The following is a 26,067-nucleotide window of genomic DNA, read 5'->3' as shown; positions in this document are numbered from 1 at the left end:
AAAAACAGTGGGGGTCCAAAGAGACTTGGGGGCCAGGTTCATAGATCATTAAAATGTCATGGACAGGTACAGAAAATAATCAAAAGGGTTAATGGAATGCTGGCCTTTATATCTCGAGGACTAGAATACAAGGGGGTAGAAGTTACGCTGCAGCTGTACAAAGCCCTGGTTAGCCCACACCTGGAGCACTGTGAGCAGTTGTGGGCACCACACCTTAGGGAGGGTATATTGGTCTTGGAGGGAGTGCAGTGTTGGTTTACCAGACTGATACCCGGACTTCAAGGGTTAAATTACGAGGAGAGATCACACAAACTAGGGTTAAATTCCCCAGAATTTAGAAGGTTAAGGGGGAGCTTTGATCGAAGTTTTCAGGATATTAAGGGGAACAGTGAGGGTAGATAGAGAGACACTATTGCCGCTGGTTGGGGAGTCTGGGACTAGGGGCAGAGTATAAACATTAGAGCCAGACCTTTCAGGAGTGAAATTAGGAAACACTTGTACACACAAAGGGTGGGAGAGGTTTGGAACTCTCTTCCACAAACGGCAATTCATGTTGGGTCAATGTTAATTTTAAATCTGAGATTGATCGCTTTTTGTTAACCAAAGGTATTAAAGGACATGGGGTGATGGCACTTTGCCCCACACCCCTTAGATCGGTGATCTCAATGAATGGCGGAGCGGGCTCGAGGGGCCGAGGGGCCTCCTGTTCGAGTGGAGCAGCTACAGGTACAATGCAAAGTGAAACACGAGACACGTTCACAATAGAAAGCACCTCGAGGCTAACCCACACAATACCTGACACAGTCACTGACTGTCAGCTTTCCAGAACATTCTCATTGTCCAGGCAGGCAGCGATGTGCGCACTGCACAATCTGGAAAGGTCCCAGGGCCCTTGTACCAGTCACGTGCACCCACAGCCCGTTGGGACTGGCACGGCAGTGCACAGCAATACTGACTGACTGTGGGAGGGAGTGGGTGAGGGGCTCTGTCCTGGACTGTACTCAGGGGGGCTCCCCTCTGTCGCCCCCCCCCCCCACCCACCCCCCGACTCGTGTCGCGGTACAGGGGTTGGCAGCGCTCCGAAACACTTACACTGGGCATTGGCAGGCTGTCCAATCACAGGGGTTGTGATGGGGGAGGGGGGAGGGGCTGTGTGCGGGGGGGTGGGGGGGGCTGTGTGCGGCGGGGGGGGGGGGAGGGGGCTGTGTGCGGGGGGGGTGCTGTGTGCGGGGGGGGGGGGCTGTGTGCAGGGGGGCTGTGTGCTGGGCGGGGGGGTGTTGTGTGCGGGGGGGGGGCTGTGTGCCGGAGTGAGAATAGATTGAAAATAAAGTTAGAAAGAACAAAAAAGAGTTACATTTATATAGCACCTTATCACAACCTTAAGACATCCCAAAACACTTCATATCAATGACGTACATTTGAAGAGGTTCCTGTTGTGATGCAGGAAACACACAGCATTGTGAGAATGACCAGATAATCTGTTTTCTTGATGTTGGTTGAGGAATACATATTGCCCAGGACACTGGGGAGAACTCCCCTGCTCTTCTTCAAATAGTGCCGTGGGATCTTATATGTGTAGCTGAGAGAGCAGGCGGGGCCTCGGTTTAACATATCATCTCAAAGATGATACCTCTGACTGTGCAGCAGTCCCTCAGTACTGCCCCTCCGACAGTGCGGCACTCCCTCAGTACTGCCCCTCCCACAGTGTGGCACTCCCTCAGTACTACAGTGGAATGTCAGCCGAGAATTTGTGCTCAAGTCTGTCGAGTGGGACTTGAACCCACGTCCAGTGGCTCAGAGGAGAGCGTGCTGCCCACCGAACCACGGTTGAGACGAGAAGGGAAACACCGAGCTTTAAGTGACAATACAGACTGCGCAGGTTATGAAGCGGTAGCGAGGGCAGCGATGTACTCACAGTCATTGAGGGACACAGGGGATCCTCCCCGCGACTTTCGCAGCTCCTCGCCGTAACTGTAGGATGAGAGGTTGGGGTGGCTGGACCCTCGGCCGAAGGTGGGCTGGTGGTTGCTGCCCAGGCCCGTGGCCACCTGGGACATTCTCTCCTTGGTCTTCAGCGCGTGTGCTCGGTCTTGACGCAGCCTCTCCTCGTCCTTCAGCAGTGCCACCAGCTGCTTGGCCTTCTCCCGCACGTTGATGCCTTGGTCCTTGCCGTCGCGGTCCATGAACTGAAAGTCCTTCAGGGTCTGGATGGTGTAGATGTTCTCCTTGCATTGTTGGGACACCTTCTCGGAGCCAGTCTTGGTGAGGTAATCCAGCAGAGTCAGGGCCTTGTACACGTGCCGCCAATTCTTCCCGTGGTCATTCAGACGCTTCCAAACCATGCCCATGATCTCAGAAAATGCCACCACGTTGAAGGTCAGGTCGGCAATGTCGGACATGAGGGAGCTGGGTGGGCCCCACGGGTCATTGGACGTGGCCTCGCGCACTTTGATCTCCGCCTCCGAGTAGTTGTGCACAATGTTCTTCACTTGCCGTCGGATCGCGGAGGTGGCCATGCTCGGTCTTCCGTTGAACCTCGACTGCAGACAAACCAGCTCAATCCTGGGAGTGTGTATTACTGTAATCCAAGGGGACAGGGCGTCACTATCGCAAGCTGTCGTCGGCCCCTACCGTCAACCATCAGCGAGCCTCGGCTGTGAGCGGAAGAACGAGAGGAGACGGTTCATAAACTGGGTCAAAGCCAGAGACTAGCCCGAAACTCACATGGCCCATTTTACAAACTGTGCCCCCAGCGGGTCCCCCCTCCCACCGCAGGATCCCGCCCCCCCCACACAGTGGGGTCCCTCCCCCCACTCTCCCACCGCGAGGTCCCCGCCCTCCCCCCCCCACCCCCACCGCGGGATCCCCCCCCGCCCCGGCAGGAGCTCAGCCCACACTCCCGGCGAGGACCCGAACTCCCCGTTCCGAGCAGCGCTTTGTAAATTCAGCCCCAATTCCACTCGATTTGCAAATTCATTCCGAGATAGCCGACATTCAGTGTTACAGTTCTTGTACATGGGACTCAAACACGCTGTTGCACCCGCCCGCGATGCCCAGTCTGCCCTGCTCGCACTCACCCACACAAACACACCCCCACAGGCTCACCCTCACACACACACACACCCACAGACTCACCCTCACACACACACACACCCACAGACTCATCCTCACACACACACACGCACCCACAGATTCACCCTCACACACATGCACACCCACAGACTCACCCTCACACACACGCACCCACAGACTCACCCTCACACCCACCCAGCACCACACTGACCCACGGTAGGTGGGCAGTGTGACTGGAATGCTCCCTGCCCCGTGGAGCGGTGATGACCCAGCACTCCCGGGCTCCCAGCGCTGGGCGGGCTCCCAGTGAAGAATCAGTCAGTGGGTGACTCCCCACTCTGGCACCTTGTGTGACCGACCATGTGACTTGGGTCCTGTCGAATCACGAGCCAATCACCTCTCGCTTCCCTCGGCCGCACATGTGCACTGCATCATGGACCTCCCAGAGCAGCGGGTCATTCACCGCGGGCAGAGCAATACAACGGGCTGGGAGAGAGTCAGAGAGAGAGAGAGACAGAGAGAGAGAGTCACAGAGAGAGAGAGAGAGAGAGAGAGTCACAGAGAGAGAGTCACAGAGAGAGAGATTCACAGAGAGAGAGAGAGAGAGAGAGTCACAGAGAGAGAGTCACAGAGAGCGAGATTCACAGAGAGAGAGAGAGAGAGAGAGAGAGAGAAAAAGAGAGTCAGAGAGAGAGAGAGAGAGAGAGAGAGAGTGACCGACCCTGGTGAACGCTGCCTTGTTGATGCTCACTGTACTGAGAGCAGTGACACTGACAGTTGTAGGAAAATCAAAAAGTTCAGACCATTTACAGCAAACAGAGTCAGGGTGAACTCACTCATCGCCCGATAAACTGCCCCAGTCATCAGCTCACAACAAAGTGAGCAGGATTTGCAAAAACAGCAACTCTGAGGTCAAACACAACAGGAGCTGGGCTGGGGTAGAGCAAACCAGATCATTCTGTCGCCTGCGAAAACATTTGGAACATAGCGGCCTCCCAACCTGTACACCAGCAACCCCCCTCACCCCCCTGGGGAATGGGAGGGAGTGGACCGCAGCACTGAACTGTGAGAGTGAGGGAGGGAGAGAGGGAGGGAGAGAGTGAGTGAGTGAGAGTGAGGGAGGGGCGGAGAGAGGGAGGGAGGGGCGGAGAGAGGGAGAGACGGAGAGAGGGAGGGAGAGCGAGAGGGAGGGAGGGAGGGAGGAAGAGATGGAGGGAGAGAGAGGGAGGGGGAGAGAGGGAGGGGGAGAGAGAGAGGGAGGGAGAGAGGGAGGGAGAGAGGGAGGGAGAGAGGGAGGGAGAGAGGGAGAGAGAGAGGGAGAGAGAGAGGGAGAGAGAGAGGGAGAGAGAGAGGGAGAGAGAGAGGGAGAGAGAGAGGGAGAGAGAGAGGGAGAGAGAGGGAGAGAGAGAGGGAGAGAGAGAGAGAGAGAGAGAGGGAGGGAGAGAGAGAGAGATGGAGAGAGGAGAGAGGGAGGGAGAGAGGGAGGGAGGGAGGGAGGGAGGGAGGGAGGGAAGGAGAGGGAGGGAGGGAGGGAAGGAGGGGGAGGGAGGGAAGGAGGGAGACGAAGGGAGGAAGGGAAGGAGGGAGACGGAGGGAGGGAGGGAAAGACGGAGACGGAGGGAGGGAGGGAAGGAGGGAGACGGAGGGAGGGAGGGAGGGAAGGAGGGAGACGGAGGGAGGGAGGGAAGGAAGGAGGGAGACGGAGGGAGGGAGGGAAGGAGGGAGATGGAGGGAGGGAGGGAAGGAGGGAGACGGAGGGAGGGAGGGAGACGGAGGGAGGGAGGGAGGGAGACGGAGGGAGGGAGGGAGGGAGACGGAGGGAGGGAAGGAGACGGAGGGAGGGAAGGAGACGGAGGGAGGGAAGGAGGGAGGGAGGGAGGGATTGAGGGAGACGGAGGGAGGAAAGGAGGGAGGGAGACGGAGGAAGCGAGGGAAGGAGGGAGGGAAGGAGGGAGGGAGACGGAAGGAGGGAGGGAGACGGAGGGAGGGAGGGAGGGAGGGAGACGGAGGGAGGGAAGGAGGGAGGGAGACGGAGGGAGGGAAGGAGGGAGGGAGACGGAGGGAGGGAAGGCGGGAGGGAGACGGAGGGAGGGAAGGCAGGAGGGAGACAGAGGGAGGGAAGGCGGGAGGGAGACGGAGGGAGGGAAGGCGGGAGGGAGACGGAGGGAGGGAAGGCGGGAGGGAGACGGAGGGAGGGAAGGCGGGAGGGAGACGGAGGGAGGGAAGGCGGGAGGGAGACGGAGGGAGGGAAGGCGGGAGGGAGACGGAGGGAGGGAAGGCGGGAGGGAGACGGAGGGAGGGAAGGCGGGAGGGAGACGGAGGGAGGGAAGGCGGGAGGGAGACGGAGGGAGGGAAGGCGGGAGGGAGACGGAGGGAGGGAAGGCGGGAGGGAGACGGAGGGAGGGAAGGCGGGAGGGAGACGGAGGGAGGGAAGGCGGGAGGGAGACGGAGGGAGGGAAGGCGGGAGGGAAGGCGTGAGGGAGACGGAGGGAGGGAAGGCGTGAGGGAGACGGAGGGAGGGAAGGCGTGAGGGAGACGGAGGGAGGGAAGGCGTGAGGGAGACGGAGGGAGGGAAGGCGTGAGGGAGACGGAGGGAGGGAAGGCGTGAGGGGAGACGGAGGGAGGGAAGGCGGGAGGGAAGGCGTGAGGGAGACGGAGGGAGGGAAGGCGTGAGGGAGACGGAGGGAGGGAAGGCGTGAGGGAGACGGAGGGAGGGAAGGCGTGAGGGAGACGGAGGGAGGGAAGGCGTGAGGGAGACGGAGGGAGGGAAGGCGTGAGGGAGACGGAGGGAGGGAAGGCGTGAGGGAGACGGAGGGAGGGAAGGCGTGAGGGAGACGGAGGGAGGGAAGGCGTGAGGGAGACGGAGGGAGGGAAGGCGTGAGGGAGACGGAGGGAGGGAAGGCGTGAGGGAGACGGAGGGAGGGAAGGCGTGAGGGAGACGGAGGGAGGGAAGGCGTGAGGGAGACGGAGGGAGGGAAGGCGTGAGGGAGACGGAGGGAGGGAAGGCGTGAGGGAGACGGAGGGAGGGAAGGCGTGAGGGAGACGGAGGGAGGGAAGGCGTGAGGGAGACGGAGGGAGGGAAGGCGTGAGGGAGACGGAGGGAGGGAAGGCGTGAGGGAGACGGAGGGAGGGAAGGCGTGAGGGAGACGGAGGGAGGGAAGGCGTGAGGGAGACGGAGGGAGGGAAGGCGTGAGGGAGACGGAGGGAGGGAAGGCGTGAGGGAGACGGAGGGAGGGAAGGCGTGAGGGAGACGGAGGGAGGGAAGGCGTGAGGGAGACGGAGGGAGGGAAGGCGTGAGGGAGACGGAGGGAGGGAAGGCGTGAGGGAGACGGAGGGAGGGAAGGCGTGAGGGAGACGGAGGGAGGGAAGGCGTGAGGGAGACGGAGGGAGGGAAGGCGTGAGGGAGACGGAGGGAGGGAAGGCGTGAGGGAGACGGAGGGAGGGAAGGCGTGAGGGAGACGGAGGGAGGGAAGGCGTGAGGGAGACGGAGGGAGGGAAGGCGTGAGGGAGACGGAGGGAGGGAAGGCGTGAGGGAGACGGAGGGAGGGAAGGCGTGAGGGAGACGGAGGGAGGGAAGGCGTGAGGGAGACGGAGGGAGGGAAGGCGTGAGGGAGACGGAGGGAGGGAAGGCGTGAGGGAGACGGAGGGAGGGAAGGCGTGAGGGAGACGGAGGGAGGGAAGGCGTGAGGGAGACGGAGGGAGGGAAGGCGTGAGGGAGACGGAGGGAGGGAAGGCGTGAGGGAGACGGAGGGAGGGAAGGCGTGAGGGAGACGGAGGGAGGGAAGGCGTGAGGGAGACGGAGGGAGGGAAGGCGTGAGGGAGACGGAGGGAGGGAAGGCGTGAGGGAGACGGAGGGAGGGAAGGCGTGAGGGAGACGGAGGGAGGGAAGGCGTGAGGGAGACGGAGGGAGGGAAGGCGTGAGGGAGACGGAGGGAGGGAAGGCGTGAGGGAGACGGAGGGAGGGAAGGCGTGAGGGAGACGGAGGGAGGGAAGGCGTGAGGGAGACGGAGGGAGGGAAGGCGTGAGGGAGACGGAGGGAGGGAAGGCGTGAGGGAGACGGAGGGAGGGAAGGCGTGAGGGAGACGGAGGGAGGGAAGGCGTGAGGGAGACGGAGGGAGGGAAGGCGTGAGGGAGACGGAGGGAGGGAAGGCGTGAGGGAGACGGAGGGAGGGAAGGCGTGAGGGAGACGGAGGGAGGGAAGGCGTGAGGGAGACGGAGGGAGGGAAGGCGTGAGGGAGACGGAGGGAGGGAAGGCGTGAGGGAGACGGAGGGAGGGAAGGCGTGAGGGAGACGGAGGGAGGGAAGGCGTGAGGGAGACGGAGGGAGGGAAGGCGTGAGGGAGACGGAGGGAGGGAAGGCGTGAGGGAGACGGAGGGAGGGAAGGCGTGAGGGAGACGGAGGGAGGGAAGGCGTGAGGGAGACGGAGGGAGGGAAGGCGTGAGGGAGACGGAGGGAGGGAAGGCGTGAGGGAGACGGAGGGAGGGAAGGCGTGAGGGAGACGGAGGGAGGGAAGGCGTGAGGAGACGGAGGGAGGAAGGCGTGAGGGAGACGGAGGGAGGGAAGGCGTGAGGGAGACGGAGGGAGGAAGGCGTGAGGGAGACGGAGGGAGGGAAGGCGTGAGGGAGACGGAGGGAGGAAGTGAGGGAGACGGAGGGAGGGAAGGCGTGGGGAGACGGAGGGAGGGAAGGCGTGAGGGAGACGGAGGGAGGGAAGGCGTGAGGGAGACGGAGGGAGGAGGGTGAGGGAGACGGAGGGAGGGAAGGGCGTGAGGGAGACGGAGGGAGGGAAGGCGGGAGGGAGACGGAGGGAGGGAAGGCGTGAGGGAGAGGGAGGGGAGGGAAGGCGTGAGGGAGACGGAGGAGGGAAGGCGTGAGGGAGACGGAGGGGAGGGAGACGGAGGGAGGGAAGGCGGGAGGGAGACGGAGGGAGGGAAGGCGGGAGGAGAGACGGAGGGAGGGAAGGCGGGAGGGAGACGGAGGGAGGGAGACGGAGGGAGGGAAGGCGGGAGGGAGACGGAGGGAGGGAAGGCGGGAGGGAGACGGAGGGAGGGAAGCGGGGAGGGAGACGGAGGGAGGGAGGCGGGAGGGAGACGGAGGGAGGGAAGGCGGGAGGGAGACGGAGGGAGGGAAGGCGGGAGGGAGACGGAGGGAGGAAGGCGGGAGGGAGACGGAGGGAGGGAAGGCGGGAGGGAGACGGAGGGAGGAAGGCGGAGGGAGACGGAGGGAGGGAAGGCGGGAGGGAGACGGAGGGAGGAAGGCGGGAGGGAGACGGAGGGAGGGAAGGCGGGGAGGGAGACGGAGGGGGAGGGAAGGCGGGAGGGAGACGGAGGAGGAAGGCGGGAGGAGAGAAGGAGAGGAGGAGGAGGGGAGGGAGGGGAGGAGGGAAGGCGGGAGGGAGACGGAGGGAGGGGAGGCGGGAGGGAGACGGAGGGAGGGAAGGCGGGAGGGAGACGGAGGGAGGGAAGGCGGGAGCGAGACGGAGGGAGGGAAGGCGGGAAGGAGACGGAGGGAGGGAAGACGGGAGGGAGACGGGAGGGAGGAAGACGGGAGGGAGACGGAGGGAGGGGAAGGCGGGAGGGAGACGGAGGGAGGAAGGCGGAGGGAGACGGAGGGAGGGAAGGCGGGAGGGAGACGGAGGGAGGGAAGGCGGGAGGGAGACGGAGGAGGGAAGGCGGGAGGAGACGAGGGAGGGAAGGGAGGAGGAGACGGAGGGAGGGAGACGGGGGAGGGAGACGGAGGAGGGAAGGCGGGAGGGAGACGGAGGGAGGGAAGGCGGGAGGGAGACGGAGGGAGGGAAGGCAGGAGGGAGACGGAGGGAGGGAGGGAAGGCGGGAGGGAGACGGAGGGAGGGAAGGCGGGAGGGAGACGGAGGGAGGGAAGGCGGGAGGGAGACGGAGGGAGGGAAGGCGGGAGGGAGACGGAGGGAGGGAAGGCGGGAGGGAGACGGAGGGAGGGAGGGAAGGCGGGAGGGAGACAGAGGGAGGGAGGGAAGGCGGGAGGGAGGGAGGGAGGGAAGGCGGAAGGGAAGGCGGGAGGGAAGGCGACGGAGGGAGGGAGACGGAGGGAGGGACGGAGGGAGGGAGACGGAATGAAGGAGGGAGACGGAGGGAAGGAGAGACGGAGGGAAGGAGGGAGGGAGATGGAGGGAAGGAGACGGAGGGAAGGAGACGGAGGGAGGGAGGCGGAGGGAGGGAGGGAGACGGAGCGAAGGAGGGAGGGAGACGGCGGGAAGGAGACGGAGGGGGGCTGTGTGTGTGGGGGGGGGGCCCGTGCGTGTGTGTGGGGGGGAGGGCGGGGTGTGTGTGTGTGTGTGTGTGTGTGTGTGTGTGTAGGGGGGGGCGCTCTGTGTGTGTGTGTGGAGGGGGGGCGCAGTGTGTGTGTGTGTGGGGGGGGCGCAGTGTGTGTGTGTGTGTGGGGGGGGGGCGCAATGTGTGTGTGTGGGGGGCGGTGTGTGTGTGTGTGGGGGGGGGGGTGCTGTGTGTGTGTGTGTGGGGGGTGCGTGTGTGTGTGTGGGGGTGCTGTGTGTGTGTGGGGGGGGGGTGCTGTGTGTGTGCGAGTGTGGTGGGGGGTGCTGTGTGTGTGTGTGGTGGGGGGTGCTGTGTGTGTGTGTGTGTGGGGGGGTGTGCTGTGTGTGTGGTGGGGAGTGCTATGTGGGGGGGGCGCTGTGTGTGTGTTTGGGGGGAGGTGCTGTGTTGGGGCGACGCTGTGTGTGTGGAGGGGGCGCTGTGTGTGTGTGTGGGGGGGCGCTGTGTGTGTGTGTGTGTGGGGGGGGAGGAGGGGGGTTGTGTTTGTGTGCGGGGAGGGGGGGCGCTGTGTGTGTGTGTGGGGGGGGCGCTGTGTGTGTGAGAGGGGGTGGGGCGCTGTGTGTGTGGGAGGGGGGGAGGAGGGGGGTTGTGTTTGTGTGCGGGGAGGGGGGGCGCTGTGTGTGTGTGTGGGGGGGCGCTGTGTGTGTGAGAGGGGGTGGGGCGCTGTGTGTGTGGGAGGGGGGGCGAGGGGGGTTGTGTTTGTGTGCGGGGAGGGGGGGCACTGTGTGTGTGTGTGGGGGGGAGGGGGAGGAGGGGGTTGTGTTTGTGTGCGGGGAGGGGGGGCGCTGTGTGTGTGGGGGGGCGCTGTGTGTGTGTGTGTGTGTGGGGGGGCGCTATGTGTGTGGGGGGGGCACTGTGTGTGTGTGTGTGTGGGGGGGGAGGAGGGGGGTTGTGTTTGTGTGCGGGGAGGGGGGGCGCTGTGTGTGTGTGTGGGGGGGGGCGCTGTGTGTGTGAGAGGGGGGGTGGGGCTGTGTGTGTGGGAGGGGGGGGCGAGGGGGGTTGTGTTTGTGTGCGGGGAGGGGGGGCGCTGTGTGTGTGTGTGGGGGGGGGGCGCTGTGTGTGTGAGAGGGGGGGTGGGGCTGTGTGTGTGGGGGGGGCGCTGTGTGTGTGTGTGTGTGTGGGGGGGGAGGAGGGGGGTTGTGTTTGTGTGCGGGGAGGGGGGGCGCTGTGTGTGTGTGTGGGGGGGGGCGCTGTGTGTGTGAGAGGGGGGGTGGGGCTGTGTGTGTGTGAGGGGGGGGCGAGGGGGGTTGTGTTTGTGTGCGGGGGCTGTCCCAGGGAGCAGTGGCGGAGGATGGGGAAGGTTTGCTGTGTGGGGAGTGATTGCCGAGGGCAGACAGTGCTGGGCTGTGTGCAATGTGTGGGGCCCTCTCCAGAGCAGTGAATGATTAACCGTGGGCTGGGCTCTGCTGCTGCCGAGTGACGCAGCTCCCGACCTCTGCTCTGGGCTCGGGGTGGGGAGAGGGGGCATTGTGACCAATGCTGAGAGATCCTGGCCCACCTCAGCTCACAGAAGCTCCGTGTCCCCCTGCCCGATCCCCTGCTGCTGCCCTTTGCCCCGCTGCAGGATCACACTGCAGTGCCCCCCCCCACCCACCCTCGCCAAGGGGTGCTGAGGCCAATGGCAGCACCCAGTCCTGCCACCCCGAGCTCAATCTGCAGGCACTGCACAGACCAAGATTCTGCCATGTAATATGAAAGACTTGCAGTTCTATAGTGCCTTTCACGACATCAGGATATCCCAAAGCGATTTGCAGCCAATAAAGAGCTTTCAAGCGGATGTAATGCAGGAAACAAATGTTCACACAACAGATCCCACACACAGCGAGTGATAACAGCCAGATCACTTCTCTGCTCGGGCTGGATCTCCGCTCTCCTGCAGGGGCGGCAATGGCGGCGGAAAGCACTTGTGTCCGGGCTTCCAGCATTCCGCCGGGACATTCGTTGCCGGTATCGAGGTGGCGCGGAGCGTTACCATCCGGGAAAGGCGAGCCGGTGTATAACGTCCCTGGTTACGACACCGGCTCGATCCGTAGCACTGCGTATTGCGCCCCCTGCTGGGAGCGCCTGGGAAAGCGGGTAATCTGAACTGTGGCGGCCGCAGTGAGCGAAGTCACATTGGCCTCGGGTCAGCGCGATTGCTTTTTGCTGCAATTTATGTTGTGGTGGCGTGAGCTATGTGTTGGGAATGTTTTTAGATCCCCCCCGCCATATTACGGCGCTCCGAGGCCGGCTGTTTAGCTCGGGGGATTTCCCCTTTGCTCAGCTGGCCTAGCGCCCTGAGAGAGGTGTGCAACGCCTTCCTTAACGCCCCGCCCCCACACTCGGGGACCAGCTGATGAATTTTGCGGCGGCAGACACAAACCCTTTGCCGGCGTAAAATTTACCGCCCCCCCCCCCCCTCCCTCGGGACACCGCCCCAACTGGGGCCCGACAGGAATTTTCCCCCCACAATGTCTCTGAAATAGTGCCCTGGTACTTTTTTCTATCAGACGGGGCCTCAGTTTAATGTCTCATCCAAATGATAGCGCCTCCGACAGTGCGGCGCTCCCTCAGTACTGCCCCTCTGACAGTGCGGCCGCTCCCTCAGTACTGCCCCTCCGACAGTACGGGCGCTCCCTCAGTACTGCCCCTCCGACAGTCCCGCAGTACTGCCCCTCCGACAGTGCGGCACTCCCGCAGTACTGCCCCTCCGACATTGCGGCACTCCCACAGTACTGCCCTTACGACAGTGCGGCACTCCCGCAGTACTGCCTCTCCGACAGTGCGGCACTCCCGCAGTACTGCCCCTCCGACAGTGCGGCACTCCCGCAGTACTGCCCCTCCGACAGTGCGGCACTCCCTCAGCACTGCACTGAGAGTGTCAGCCTGCATTTTGTGCTCAAGGTCTTGGAGTGGGACTTGAACCCACAACCTTCTGACTCAGAGGCGAGAGTGCTGCCAGTGAACCCGGGCTGTCCATCTCCCCACCAAGACACCACTCCTGGCCATCTCCCCACTTTCCACAGAAACAGTCAGCCTAGATTGTGCTCAAGTGTCTGGAGTGGGACTTTAACCCGTGACCTTCTGACTCACGATGTGAGTGCGCGGCTCACTGAGCCACATTGACAGAAGGATCTCACTCCACATTTACAATAAGCTACACAATTTTGCAAAAGGATGTTTTTTAAGGGGGTTCCAGATTTGCACTAACTGCCTGCACCACCTGATAACATCGAATGTATGGCACAGGAACAGGTCATTCGGCCCATCGCTCCATGCTGGGGTTTATGTTCCATACCAGCCCCCTCCCACCCCTCTCCACCTCACCCCATCACCACATCCTTCTCTTCCTTTCTCCCCCATCTGTTTATCCACTTCCCCTTAAATGCATCGATACTATTCGCCTCAACCCCTCCCTGTGGCAGCGAGTCCTACATTCTTACCACTCTCTGGGTAAAGAGGTTTCTCCTGAATTCCCTGTTCGACTCCATCCCCCTCCCTGGTCACTGTCTGAGGCTGAGCCAGACCATTCGCAACCTGGGTCTCATATCTGACCCTGAGCTGACCTTCTGACCACATATCCACACCGTAACCAGCACTGCCTACTCCCACCTCCGTAACATCGCCCGACTCCGCCCTTGCCTCAGCTCATCCGCTGCTGAATCCCTCATCCATGTCTGCATTCCCTCTAGACTTGACTATTCCAACGCACTCCAAGCTGACCTGCCAACTTCCACCCTCCATAAATTTGAGCTCTTCTAAAACTCTGCCGCTCGTGTTCTAATTCCTGCTCACCCATCACCCGCTGTGCTCGCCGACCGACAGTGGCTCCCAGTCCGGCAACACCTCAATTTTAAAATTCTCATCCTTGTTTTCAAATCCCTCCATGGCCTCGCCCCCTCCCTATCTCTAATCTCCTCCAGCCCCACAGGCGCTATAGAAAGTAGTTGTTGTTGTTATTATTGGTGACGATCTTATATTTATGGCCTCTAGTTTTGGTCTCCCAAAATGGAAACATCTTCTCTGTCTCTACTCCATCAAACCCTTTCATTATCTTAAAGACCTCGATTTTCGAGGGGAGAAAGCCCCGGCTGTTCCACCTTTACCGCTAGCTACAAGCTCTCCGTTCTGGGATCACTCTTGTAAATCTATTTGGCACTTTCTCCAGTGCCTCTATATCCTTCTTTATGATATGGAGACTTGATTGAGAATCTGCCATGGTTTACCCGATGGAGTGCTATATATTTCACTGCTGTCTGATCCACATGGCTAACCGTCCGAGATTGAAGTCAGCCCTAGGGCAGAGGTGATGTGGAACACAGATCGCACGTCCTTGTGAAATAGGAGGCCATTCGGCCCATCGACTCTGTGCTGCCTCCTCCCATTCCCGGTGATGTGCCCACGCAGTCTCACCAAGCTCCGGCACCAGCCGGGAGAATCACACACTGCCCCTCCATCCCGGACAGCGAGCTACCCTCCCCCCCATCCCACAGTGAGATACTGTCCTCCCTCCATCCCCCACCCCCCCACAGTGAGAGACCCTCCCCACCCCCCACAGTGAGACACCCTCCCTGCAGACCAGCACACTATGAACCTGCACTCCACACACTATGCTCCACAGACAGTTCTGGGTATGGCCTCTGGGTAGTGGTTACCTTACTGGACCAGTAACCCTGAACTAATAACCCAGGGAACGTAAATTCAAATCTAATTAAAATCGAAGATTAAAACAATCTGTAAATATAAAGCTGCGGAAAGAGCGTGCGGCAAACCAGTCCCACTCACCCCTTCCCTCAACGACTATCTGTCCCACCTGCGACAGAGTCTGTGGATCCTGTATCGGACTGTTCAGTCACCAAATAACTCACTTCAGGAGTGGAAGCAAGTCTTCCTCGATTCCGAGGGACTGCCTATGTTGATGATGATGATAAAGCTGGCATCAATAACACTAACCATGAAGCTGCCGGAGTGTTGCAAAAGGCCAGCTGGTTCACCAATGTCCTTCAGGGAAGGAAATCTACCGCCCTTACCCGGTCTGGCCTATATGTGACTCCAGATCCACAGCAATGTGATTGACTCTTAGCTGCCTTGTGACATGGCCCAGCGACACACTCAGCGCTATAAGCCACTGCCATTGGTTCAAGCTCAGCAGCTCACCACTACCTTCTCAGGGCAACTCAGGGCGGGCAATAAAAGCCCATCTTGCCAGCAACACCCACATTTCAAAAATGAATTAACAAACAATCATACTTTCATTGCTGTGTATTGTTTTATATTATATGAGAAACCTTTGTGAAAAGCAAGTGTTACAGTTTCTGGGTTTTCAGGCTGGCTATTTCTGCAGGTACAGGAGCAGAGGACACAGGACGGTTCACCGCCGTCTCTTGCGATCCTCCGACATGGATCGTCATGTAGAGGAAGGGAGAGAAATGTATAAATCTGCCAGTTTACAATGAGTATTTGGATGGCCAACCAAACCATGTGGTGCGGGTGTAGGTGTGACCTTTAAGTGTGTGTGTAAGTACTGTTATTGGTGCGGCAAGCGTCATAAACCGATGACACCTGACTTCAATGTTCAAGAATCTTATTTAAAATCATAAATAAGGCCATCAGTCACTAAATCCAGAAGCCCAGGTTTCTACTGGACTTTCCCCAGTTGTCCGATTGTATCGGAGTGGCTGGCAGCTGAGCGAGAGTTGGGGTGCAATCGGCCACACAACCTCCAGCGACACGGACTGAAGAGACTAAACCGCCTGGCAAGGTGACCCTAGAGGTGGGCCACCAATTCTGGTTGGGCTCTTTCATCGCATGACCTCCAACCTAAAACGGCCCCGCCCCCACACTCCCGCCATTGGTCGTCTGGCATGTCCATCCTCGTCACACACCCCCTTCCCAACCAGACTCTGCTATCTAATTGGATGACTCTGGAGCGACAGTCAAACAGCCTTTTTTCCATCTCTAATATTTTTATCGTTAATAAGCAAAGTGCTCAAAGTGAATGGAAAGATCACACAATTGTTTTTTATGCCTCTATGGGTTTGCCCGCAGCACTACCGAGGAGATTAATCTTAACTTCCTGGAGAGTCCAAGGAAACTCTGGTTAGACCACACCTGGAGCACGGGGAGCAGTTGTGGGCCCACACCTGGAGCACAGGGAGCAGTTGTGGGCCCACACCTGGAGCAGCTCTGGGACCCACACCTGGAGCACGGGGAGCAGCTCTGGGGCCCACACCTGGAGCACGGGGAGCAGCTCTGGGGCCCACACCTAGAGCACTGTGGGCAGTTCTGGGGCCCACACCTGGAGCACGGGGAGCAGCTCTGGGGCCCACACCTGGAGCACTGTGGGCAGTTCTGGGGCCCACACCTGGAGCACTGTGGGCAGTTCTGGGGTCCACACCTGGAGCACGGGGAGCAGCTCTGGGGCCCACACCTGGAGCACGGGGAGCAGCTCTGGGGCCCACACCTGGAGCACGGGGAGTAGCTCTGGGGCCCACACCTGGAGCACGGGGAGCAGCTCTGGCCCTACACCTGGAACACTGTGGGCAGTTCTGGGGCCCACACCTGGAGCACGGGGAGCAGCTCTGGGGCCCACACCTGGAGCACGGGGAGCAGCTCTGGGGCCCACACCTGGAGCACGGGGAGCAGCTCTGGGCACCACACCTGGAGCACGGAGAGCAGCTCTGGGGCCCACACCTTCGAGAGGATATATTGATCTTGGAGGGAATAGGTTTTCCGGACTTCAAGGGCGATCTGATCGAAGTTTTCAAGATATTAAGGGAAACAGATAGGGTAAAGAGAGAGACACTATTCCTGCTGGTTGGAGAATCTGGGACTGGGGGCAGAGTCTAAACATTGGAGCCAGACCTTTTAGGAGTGAAATTAGGAAACACTTCCACACACAAAGGGTGGTAGCAGTTTGGATCTCTCTCCGCAAATGGCACTTGATGCTGGGTCAAATGTTAATTTTAAATCGGAGATTGATAGCTTTTAAGGAATATGGGCCAAAGGCGGGTATATGGAGTTAGGTCGCAGGTCAGCCACGATCTCACTGAATGGCGGAGCAGGCTCGAGGGGCTGAATGGCCTCCTCCTGTTTTGATGTTCCAAGGTTTCCCAGAGGTGACACAATGTTTATGTGCAGTGGCCTTGTTCCTCAATTCTCGATTCCCGGCCACTTTGGGAAACTGCCAATAACTAGGGATGTGTTTTGAAGGGCAGGCAGACTGCAGATCGGGTTATTTAAACGTTGTATCCAACAAATTAGCAATTGAAATCCAGCACCCTTTCGGAATATTAAACAACGCCAGAGTTTTACGTCAGTTAACTGAACGACCTTGCCTGTTCCACTGCCTCACAAAAACATTAGCATTCACCTCACAGCCCAAACACTATTGGGAACTGGACACCTACTGTATATAGGAGGAGCAATCTCCAACAGCAGTGTGTTATCACAAGCTGCCGAGATTTCTACCATGAGGTCTCAGGGCCACCTCCCAAATGTAAACCTCTGTTCTCATCCTGGTTTTCAAATCCCCCCCACCCCCAAGACCTCAGCCCTCCCAATCTCTGTAAACTCCTCCACCCCACACCCTTCCGCGATCTCTCCAGCTGCCTGGGCCCCAAGCTCTGGAATCTCCCCCTAAACCTCTCCGCTTCTCTTTCCTCCTTTAAGACGCTCTTAAAACCTACCTCCTTGACCAGCCTGTCCTAATATCGCATGTGGCTTGTCCGATAACGCTCCAGTGATACGCCTCGGATGTTTTACCACGTTAAAGGTGCTATATAAATACCAGTTGTTGTTGTAGTGCTCATTAAGTCACAGATATCTCAAGTCACGGATACCAAGTGATCTCTGCATTCTGATTTAGGATTTATCCACCACTGAGGTATCATTAAGAACAGCCCCACCCAAAACTTCAACCCCCAACAGGATAAACCAGTGAATCATATCTTCGGCAGCACCTCCCAAACCTGCAACCTAGAAGGTCAAGGGCAGCAGGCGCATGGGAACACCATCACCTCCACGTTCCCCTCCGAGTCACACACCATCCTGACGTGGAAATATATCGGCCGTTCCTTCATCGTTGCTGGGTCACAATCCTGGAACTCCCTCCCTAACAGCACTGTGGGAGCACCTTCACCACACGGACTGCAACGGTTCAAGGCAGCGGCTCACCACCACCTTCTCAAGGGCAACTAGGGATGGGCAATAAATGCCGGCCTTGCCAGCGATGCCCATGAATAAAACAAAGTGACAGTCCCACTGGTTATACCATCATCATCATCATCATAGGCAGTCCCTCAAAATCGAGGAAGACTTGCTTCCAGTCAAAGCGAGTTCCACTGAACAGTCCAATACGGGAATAACAGTCTCTGTCACAGGTGGGACAGACAGTGGTTGAAGGAAAGGGAGTCTGGTTTGCTGCACACTCCTTCCGCTGCCTGCGCTTGGTTTGTGCATGCTCTCGGCGACGAGACTCAAGTTGCTCAGCGCCCTCCCGGACGCTCTTCCTCACTTAGGGCGGTCTTTGGCCAGGGATACCCAGGTGCCGGTGGGGATGTTACATTTTATCAGGGAGACTTTGAGGGTGTCCTTGAAACATTTCATCTGCCCGTCTGGGGCTCGCTTGCTGTGTAGGAGTTCCAAGTAGAGCGCTTGCTTTGGGAGTCTCGTATTAGGCATGTGGATAATGTGGCCCACCCAGCAGAGCTGATTGAGTGTTATATCATCATGGAAAAGGCTTCATCATCTGGAAGAAAATCTGGAATGGCAGACCAGCCAGCAAAAACCTTGCCAGTGATGCCCACTTTCTGAGAATGATAAAAACAAGGCAGGCCCAAGATGTTTGGGATACAAGGACCATGTTAACAGGGTTCAGGAGCCCTACAGCACACGCACTATATGGGCAAGATTCCGAGTAAACGTAACACTGCTGGATTAGAGACAACGCAAACAGTGCCACATCAGCCGCCCTTCCAGTGCACATTCTCACCTCTGCACTCACCCTCACCTTTTAAAGAAAGACAGACTGGGTTTATATAGCGCCTTTCACGACCACCCAAGTACAGCCAAGTACATAAGTCATTACATGACTAAAATATTTAAGAACATAAGAAACAGGAGCAGAAGTCGGCCATTCGGCCCCTCGAACGTGCACCGCCATTCAATGAGGTCATGGCTGATCTTCGACCTCAACTCCACTTTCCCGCCCGATCCCCATAACTTCGATTCGCTTAATGTCCAAAAATCTATCGATCTCGGCCCTGAATACACTCATTGCCCTGGGCTAGAGAATTCCAATCAAACGTCACATCAAAGACGGTAAGTGAAGGGTCTTTGCGAGCGACGAGCCCTATGGAGCCCCTGAATCCCCGGCTTACTCTGACACCCCCCACCATTGGCCGAGGGTCCACCCTCAGGAGCATTCCTCGGGCTGGTGGGTCTGAATTAAACCAGAGCAGGTGTAGAATAAAAACACGGGAAAATAAAACCAGACAATACTGGAAATCATAGAGCCAGACAGCGCAGAAGGAGGCCACTCAACAGGCCAGCCAGCCCCTGAAGAGGGAATAGATGCATGCAAGGCCCTTCCCGGGAATTCCTGAAATGTTCACTCTACCAGGTGTTCACAGACCTGCTGTGTGTCTCCAGCATTCCCCATGCTCGAGGTTTCCCTGCGGTGACAGGATAGGAATTACACACACACACTGCTGGGCCTCACTGGGAACCACACACACTGCTGAGCCTCACTGGGAACCACACACACTGCTGGGCCTCACTGGGAACCACACACACTGCTGGGCCTCACTGGAAACCACACACACTGCTGGGCCTCACTGGGAACCACACACACTGCTGGGCCTCACTGGAAACCACCCACACTGCTGGGCCTCACTGGGAACCACACACACTGATATGTCCTTACTATACAGTATAAATGCACACGAGGCCCATACTTGAGAGAAGGTCACTCTGTGACCAGTTACCTTTATTACCAAGACCTCAAGTGATGAAGGTGGGTAGAGCTTCCCCTTTTAGACCTGAAAGTCCAGGTTAGGAGTGTCTCCCACAAGTTCACCCCCTTGTGGTCAATGTTCTCAAGGTGTACAACTTAGGTCAGCTTATACATGGGTTACAATGATAGTTGAATACATGACATCACCTCCCCCCCAAAGTCTTATTGGGATCACAGGTAAAGTCTGTCTGGTGGTTTACGCTCCCTTGTAGAGCGCCTGAGTTGAGGCTCTGGTTGTTGGGCGCTGGCCTGAGTGTCTGCTGTTTGCGGTGCCTCAGGCCTGTCCGGACTGCCCACAGTGACTGGGCTCTCTCCTCCACTTGGTTCTGATGTTTGGTCACCTGTGGTGGAGTAAACTCTACATCGTGTTCTTCCTCTGCTTCTTCTATAGAGTTGCTGAACCTCCTTTTAGTTTGATCCACGTATTTGCGGCAGATTTGTCCATTGGTAAATTTAACTACCAAAACCCTATTCCCCTCTTTGGCAATTACAGTGCCTGCAAGCCATTTCGGCCCTGCAACGTAATTAAGGACAAAAACAGGGTAACTGACATCAATACATCGCGCCCTCGCATTCCTGTCATGGTAATCACATTGTGACTGATACCTGCTCTCAACAATTTCTTTCATGGTGGGGTGTATAAGGGATAACCTGGTTTTGAGCATCCTTTTCATTAGCAGCTCTGCGGGTGGAACCCCTGTGAGCGAGTGTGGTCGGGATCTATTGGCCAACAGGAGGCATGATAAGTGGCTTTGTAGGGAACCCGCTTGGATTCTGAGCATCCCGTTTGATTATCTGCACTGCTCGTTTCGCCTGGCCGTTTGAGGCCGGCTTGAACGGTGCCATTCTGACATGGTTGATTCCATTGCCTGCCATGAAGTCCGGGAATTCAGTGCTTGTGAAGTCCGGGAATTCAGTGCTTGTGAAGCACGGGCCATTGTCGCTGACCAAGACATCCGGTAGACCATGGGTGGCGAACATTGCCGTAGACTTTCTACCGTGGCAGAGGATGTGCTTGAATTTAAAATGGCACACTCAATCCATTTGGAGTAGGCGTCTACTACAACCAAAAACATTTTTCCCATGAAAGGACCTGCGTCGTCCACATGGATGCGTAACCATGGCTTGGCGGACCAGGACCAGGGGCTAAGGGAGGCTTCCCTGGGTGCATTGCCCAGCTGGGCACACGTGTTGCACCTGCGAACACAAAGTTCCAGGTCTGCATCTATCCCTGGCCACCAAACGTGTGACCTGGCAATTGCCTTCATCATGACAATGCCTGGGTGCTCATTGTGAAGTTCTCTGATGAACACCTCTCTGCCCACCTGGGGCATGACTACTCGGTTTCCCCATAGTAGGCAATCGGCCTGAATCGAGAGTTCATCCTTGAGCCTATGAAACGGTTTAAATTCCACAGGACATGCCCCGAACGTGGCTGCCCAGTCCCCATTCAGGACACATTTCTTAACTAAAGACAGTAGTGGGTCTTTATTTGTCCAGACTTTAATCTGACGGGCTGTCACAGGTGAGCCTTCGCTTTCGAAAGCTTCAACAGCCATGACCATCTCAGCAGCATGCTTGGTTGCCCCCTCGGTGGTGGCTAGTGGGAGCCTGCTGAGTGCATCGGCGCAGTTTTCAGTGCCCGGTCTGTGCCGAATTGTGTAGTCATAGGCGGCTAACGTGAGTGCCCACCTCTGTATGCGGGCCAATGCATTCGCATTTATGGCCTTGTTGTCGGCCAAAAGGGACGTTAGGGGTTTGAGATCTGTCTCCAGCTCAAATTTCCTGCCAAACAGGTACTGGTGCATTTTTTTTTTTTTTACTGCATATACACATGCTAGCGCTTACTTTTCTACCATCCCGTAGCCCCTTTCTGCCTGGAACAGACTTCTGGAGGCATAAGCTACCGATTGATGGTGGCCTTGTAATCACCACATATCCTGACCTTGGCATTGACATGCTGCAACACACACCCGACCCCATAGGACAACGCATCGCACGTTAAAACAAGTTTCTTACATGGGTCATATAGCGTTAACAGATTGTTGGAGCATAACAAATTGCTTGCTCTATCAAAAGCCCTTTCCTGGCTGTCCCCCAGATCCAATCGCGACCTTTGCGTAGGAGCACGTGTAGCGGCTCTAACAGCATGCCCAATTTGGGAAGAAAGTTACCAAAATAGTTCAGGAGCCCCAGGAACGAACGCAGCTCCGTTGTGTTACGGGGTCTGGGTGCTCTCGGGACCACTTCCGTTTTGGACGCAGTAGGTCTAATCCCGTCTGCTGCTACCCTCCTCTCCAGGAATTCTACCTCGGGAGCTAAGATGCACTTCGCCTTTTTCAGTCGCAGCCCTACCCAGTCGCACCTCCTCCAGATTGTGGAGGTGTTCTTCAGTATCGCGACCCGTGATGAGGATGCTGTCTTGAAAAACCACCATCCTTGGAATCGACTCGAGGAGGCTTTCCATATTTCGCTGAAAGATCGCGGCAGCCGAACGAATCCCGAACGGACATCTGTTATACTCAAACAACCCCTTGTGTGTCATGATGGTGGTCAGCTTCTTCGACTCACTCGCCAGCTCCTGGGTCATGTAAGCTGAGGTCATGTCCAATTTTGAAAAAAGTTTGCCACCGGATAGCGTCGCAAAGAAGTCCTCCGCTCTCGGTAGCGGGTACTGGTCTTGGAGTGACACCCGATTGATGGTGGCCTTGTAATCACCACATATCCTGACCGACCCATCCACCTTGAGCACCGACACGATCGGGCTCGCCCAGTCACTGAATTCGACTGGCGAGATGATGCCTTCCCTCAGCAGGCGGTCCAATTCGCATTCTATCTTTTCCCGCATCACGTACGGCACCGCTCTGGCCTTGTGGTGTACTGGCCTGGCGTCCGGGTTTATGTGAATCACTACCTTGGTCCCCATGAAAGTGCCGATGTCGGGTTGAAATAATGAGTCAAATTTGTCCAGGACGTGTGAGCATGATACTCACTCCACAGAAGGAATTGCATTGACATCGCCCCATTTCCAGTTCATGACAGCAAACCAACTCCTCCCCAGTAGTGCAGGACCGTCCCCCGGGACAATCCAGAGTGGCAACGTGTTCTCCGAATCTTTGCGGGTCACGACTGCCGTAGCGCTGCCTAGCACCGGAATGATCTCCTTTGTATATGTCCGTAGCTGTGCGTCAATCGGCAATAATTTTGGCCTCCTAGCCTTGGACACCCACAACCTTTAGAACTGTTTGATACTCATCAGGGACTGGCTGGCCCCCGTGTCTAGCTCCATTAATACTGGGATGCCATTGAGGAGCACTTTCATCATTATCGGTGGCGTCCTGGTGTATGAACTGTATATGTGCTCCACATGAACTCGCTGAACTTCAGCTTCCAGCGACTTCCCCCCAGGTCCATTTGGCTTCGTAGGGCTTACATCGGGCCCGTCCTTCTTGTACATCAACCTGGCTGCAGGCTTCCTGCACATACGCGCCAAGTGACCGCTGACGTTGCAGTTTCTGCAGATATATTGCCGATACCTGCAAGCTCTGGCTGGGTGTTTGCCTCCACACCTCCAGCATGAGCTGAAGGCCCCGTTGTTGGAAACAAAAGGTCCATTTCCAGTCGATCATCTCTGACTGTCTGTTACTGTCCTTAAGCGCACCATTAACAGGTGTTGATGGCCCCATGACTGGCCGCGTTAGCCATTGCAAAGGGATGAATCGCCGTTCAGCTAGCCATTGTCTCTGTTGAATTCCCCCTTTGGGTTCGACTACATGCTGGGGCATGTCCGATTGCCCTTGTCTGCCTTTAGAACTGTGTGCCGCATTAACAATGTTGACTTCCTGGTCGTTTGCCGCATTTGAGCCAAGATTTTTGTAGTACATCATTCTGGTCTCTTCCTCCCGAGATAAATGTCTGGGCTATCAGAGCCACCGCTTCCAAGGTCAAGTCTTTGGTCTCAATCAGTTTCCTGAAAACCCCAGCATGCCCGATGCCCTCAATAAAAAGCTCTCGCAGCATCTCCGCTCTTCATGCATCTGGGAACTTACATCGGCTCGCCAGTCGCCGGAGATCTGCCACGAAGTCTGGAACGCTTTGCCCTTCTCGCCGCCGGTACTTGTAAAACCGGTGTCTCGCCATGTAAATGTTGCTCGCGGTTTAAGGTGTTCCCCGATCAACTTATTGAGCTCTTCGAATGTCTTGTCCGCCGGCTTCTCTGGCGCTAGATGGTCCTTCATCAGGGAGTACGTTCTGAATCCACAAACCGTCAGATGAGCCCTGCGTTTGTCGGCCGAATCCTGTCCCAACCATTCTCTCAATAAAGTCGTCCCTATCATCACCAACACAGTACCTCTCTTCTGTGCTGCTAGTGGTCATGCTCGCGTGGTTTAAATCCCAGTTTCTCGTCGCCAATGATATGTCCTTGCTATACAGTATAAATGCACACGAGGCCCATACTTGAGAGAAGGTTACTTTGTGACCAGTTACCTTTATTACCAAGACCTCAAGTGATGAAGCTGGGTGGAGCTTCCCCTTTTAGACCTGAAAGTCCAGGTTAGGAGTGTCTCCCACAAGTTCACCCCCTTGTGGTCAATGTTCTCAAGGTGTACAACTTAGGTCAGCTTATACATGGGTTACAATAATAGCTGAATACATGACACACACTGCTGGGCCTCACTGGGAACCACACACACTGCTGGGCCTCACTGGGAACCACACACACTGCTGGGCCTCACTGGGAACCACACACACTGCTGGGCCTCACTGGGAACCACACACACTGCTGGGCCTCACTGGGAACCACACACACTGCTGGGCCTCACTGGGAACCACACACACTGCTGGGCCTCACTGGGAACCACACACACTGCTGGGCCTCACTGGGAATTACAGACACAAGCTAACCAGAGTCTGGACTGAGACAGAGTCCCCGGCCCTGCTCTGACCGACAGTCACACCCCAACCCTTACTCCAACCCCAAAGCTCCGCCTGACAGACCCTACCCCAACTCTTACCTCATCTCTTAACCTAACCCCAATTCCAATGCTCCATTCAACCGACCTGCCCTAGCCCTAACCAGAACCTAACCCTAACCCTCCCTCTGAAAACCTTGCTCTAGCCCCAACACTCGTTTGCCAGCTCCAGACACAGGCCGATCGTTCACTAACGGTGCGGATTTGTTGGGACCCTTGGTCAATGAGAGCCACGTGCTGATCCCACCACATCATCACCATGTCGGCGAGTACTCTGATAGAAACATAGAAACCTACAGCGCAGAATGAGGCTATAACAAGAGGTTATCCAGCCTAAACCATTTACCAGCTCTAGGTCAAGTGCCCATCCAAGCACCTTTTAAATGTGGTGAGGGTTTCTGCATCCACCACCCTTCCAGGCAGTGAATTCCAGACCATCACCACCCTCTGGGTGAAGAAGCACCGCCCTCAAATCCCCTCTAAACCTTCCACCAACCACCTTAAACCTATGCCCCCTTGTAATTGATCCCTCCACCAATGGAAATAGACCCTTGCTATCCACTATATCAAGGCCCCTCAAAATTTTATACACCTCAATGAGGTCTCCCCTCAGCCTCCTCTGTTCCAAGGAGAACAAACCCAACCTATCCAATCTTTCCTCATAGCTAAGATTCTCCACTCCCGGCAACATCCTCGTAAATTGCCTCTGCACCCTCTCTAGCACAATCACATCCTTCCTATAATACGGCGATCAGAACTGCACACAATACTCCAGCTGTGACCTAACCAGTGTATTATACAATTTAAGCGTAACCTCCCTGCTCTTATATTCTATGCCTCGGCCAATAAAGGCACGTATTCCGTATGGCTTTTTAACCACTTTATCCACCTGGCCTGCTACCTTCAGGAATCTGTGGACAAGCACTCCAAGGTCTCTTGATCCCTGCATGATCTGATTCGTGCTTGTGCCCCATACCGTGACTACGTCTGTAATTGGTTCCCATGGAGACTGGGGGGGTCCATTCACAAGATCATTACTGGTGAGGAAGGCCATTCGACCGATCGTAATCCACCCGTAACAACCCTACATTTCACCTCCTCTCCCCCCCCCCCCCCCACCCCCCACTCTGAACTGCTGGATCCAGTTGTTCCTTAATGGATTCCACCTCCACGCCTCTATCCGAGAGGCCATTCTGAGTGTTGATCTCTCTGTGAAGCAGAACTTCATAATAACAGTCCTACATTTACTTTCTGCTAGTTTGAACCTGTGGCCATGTGTCCCGCTCTCACTATTTAAATTAAAGATCTACTTGGTCCATACAGTTTACAGTCTCGGACACCTCTATACAGAAATCCGCTGAAAGGCCCAAGTCTCCCGTCTCTCCTCAGTACTGACACCCTGACACTGGGGCCCACCCCATGGCTCCTCTCCGCACCACCTCAATGTGTCGCTGCTGCCTCAGTGAGAACTGGGCCCAGTGCTCAAGGCAGGTTCAACATGACCAGGACACAATGCTCAATGTGCAGTCCCACCAGTCTGGTGATTGGGGGAGGGGGTGGGGGGCAGTGGAGGTGGGAAAGAGGTGGATGAAGGGAGGGAGAGACAGGTGGAGAGAGAGAGAGAGAGAGAGAGAGAGAGAGTGTGGGGGTTGCAGAGAGGGTGAGCGTGGGGGGGGGGGAAGAGAATGGGGAGGGGGGGGGAAGTAGAGGATGGGGAGAGGGGG

General features: G+C 57.3%; 1 protein-coding gene across 8 annotated transcripts in view; it reads right to left on the bottom strand.

The window, feature by feature from the left end:
- Nucleotides 1-26,067, bottom strand: part of LOC139227071 (epsin-2-like) — an 80,824-nt gene that overhangs the window by 44,471 nt on the left and 10,286 nt on the right. For 4 of the 8 annotated variants that reach the window (XM_070858147.1, XM_070858145.1, XM_070858144.1 and 1 more), the window contains exon 2: nt 1,916-2,654. In XM_070858147.1, the coding sequence (XP_070714248.1) occupies nt 1,916-2,516 (601 nt within the window). In that variant the 5' untranslated portion in view covers nt 2,517-2,654. Of the gene's footprint in view, nt 1-1,915; nt 2,655-3,255; nt 3,278-11,196; nt 11,364-26,067 lie in introns of those variants that run through there. The other 4 variants (XM_070858146.1, XM_070858151.1, XM_070858148.1 and 1 more) reach the window with 3 other exon arrangements.

This window comes from Pristiophorus japonicus, chromosome 16 (genome assembly GCF_044704955.1).
Source record: "Pristiophorus japonicus isolate sPriJap1 chromosome 16, sPriJap1.hap1, whole genome shotgun sequence".
NCBI lineage: Eukaryota > Metazoa > Chordata > Chondrichthyes > Pristiophoridae > Pristiophorus > Pristiophorus japonicus.
The sequence above is the reverse complement of the archived record's forward strand: the minus strand, read 5'-3'. Positions and strand labels throughout refer to the sequence as shown.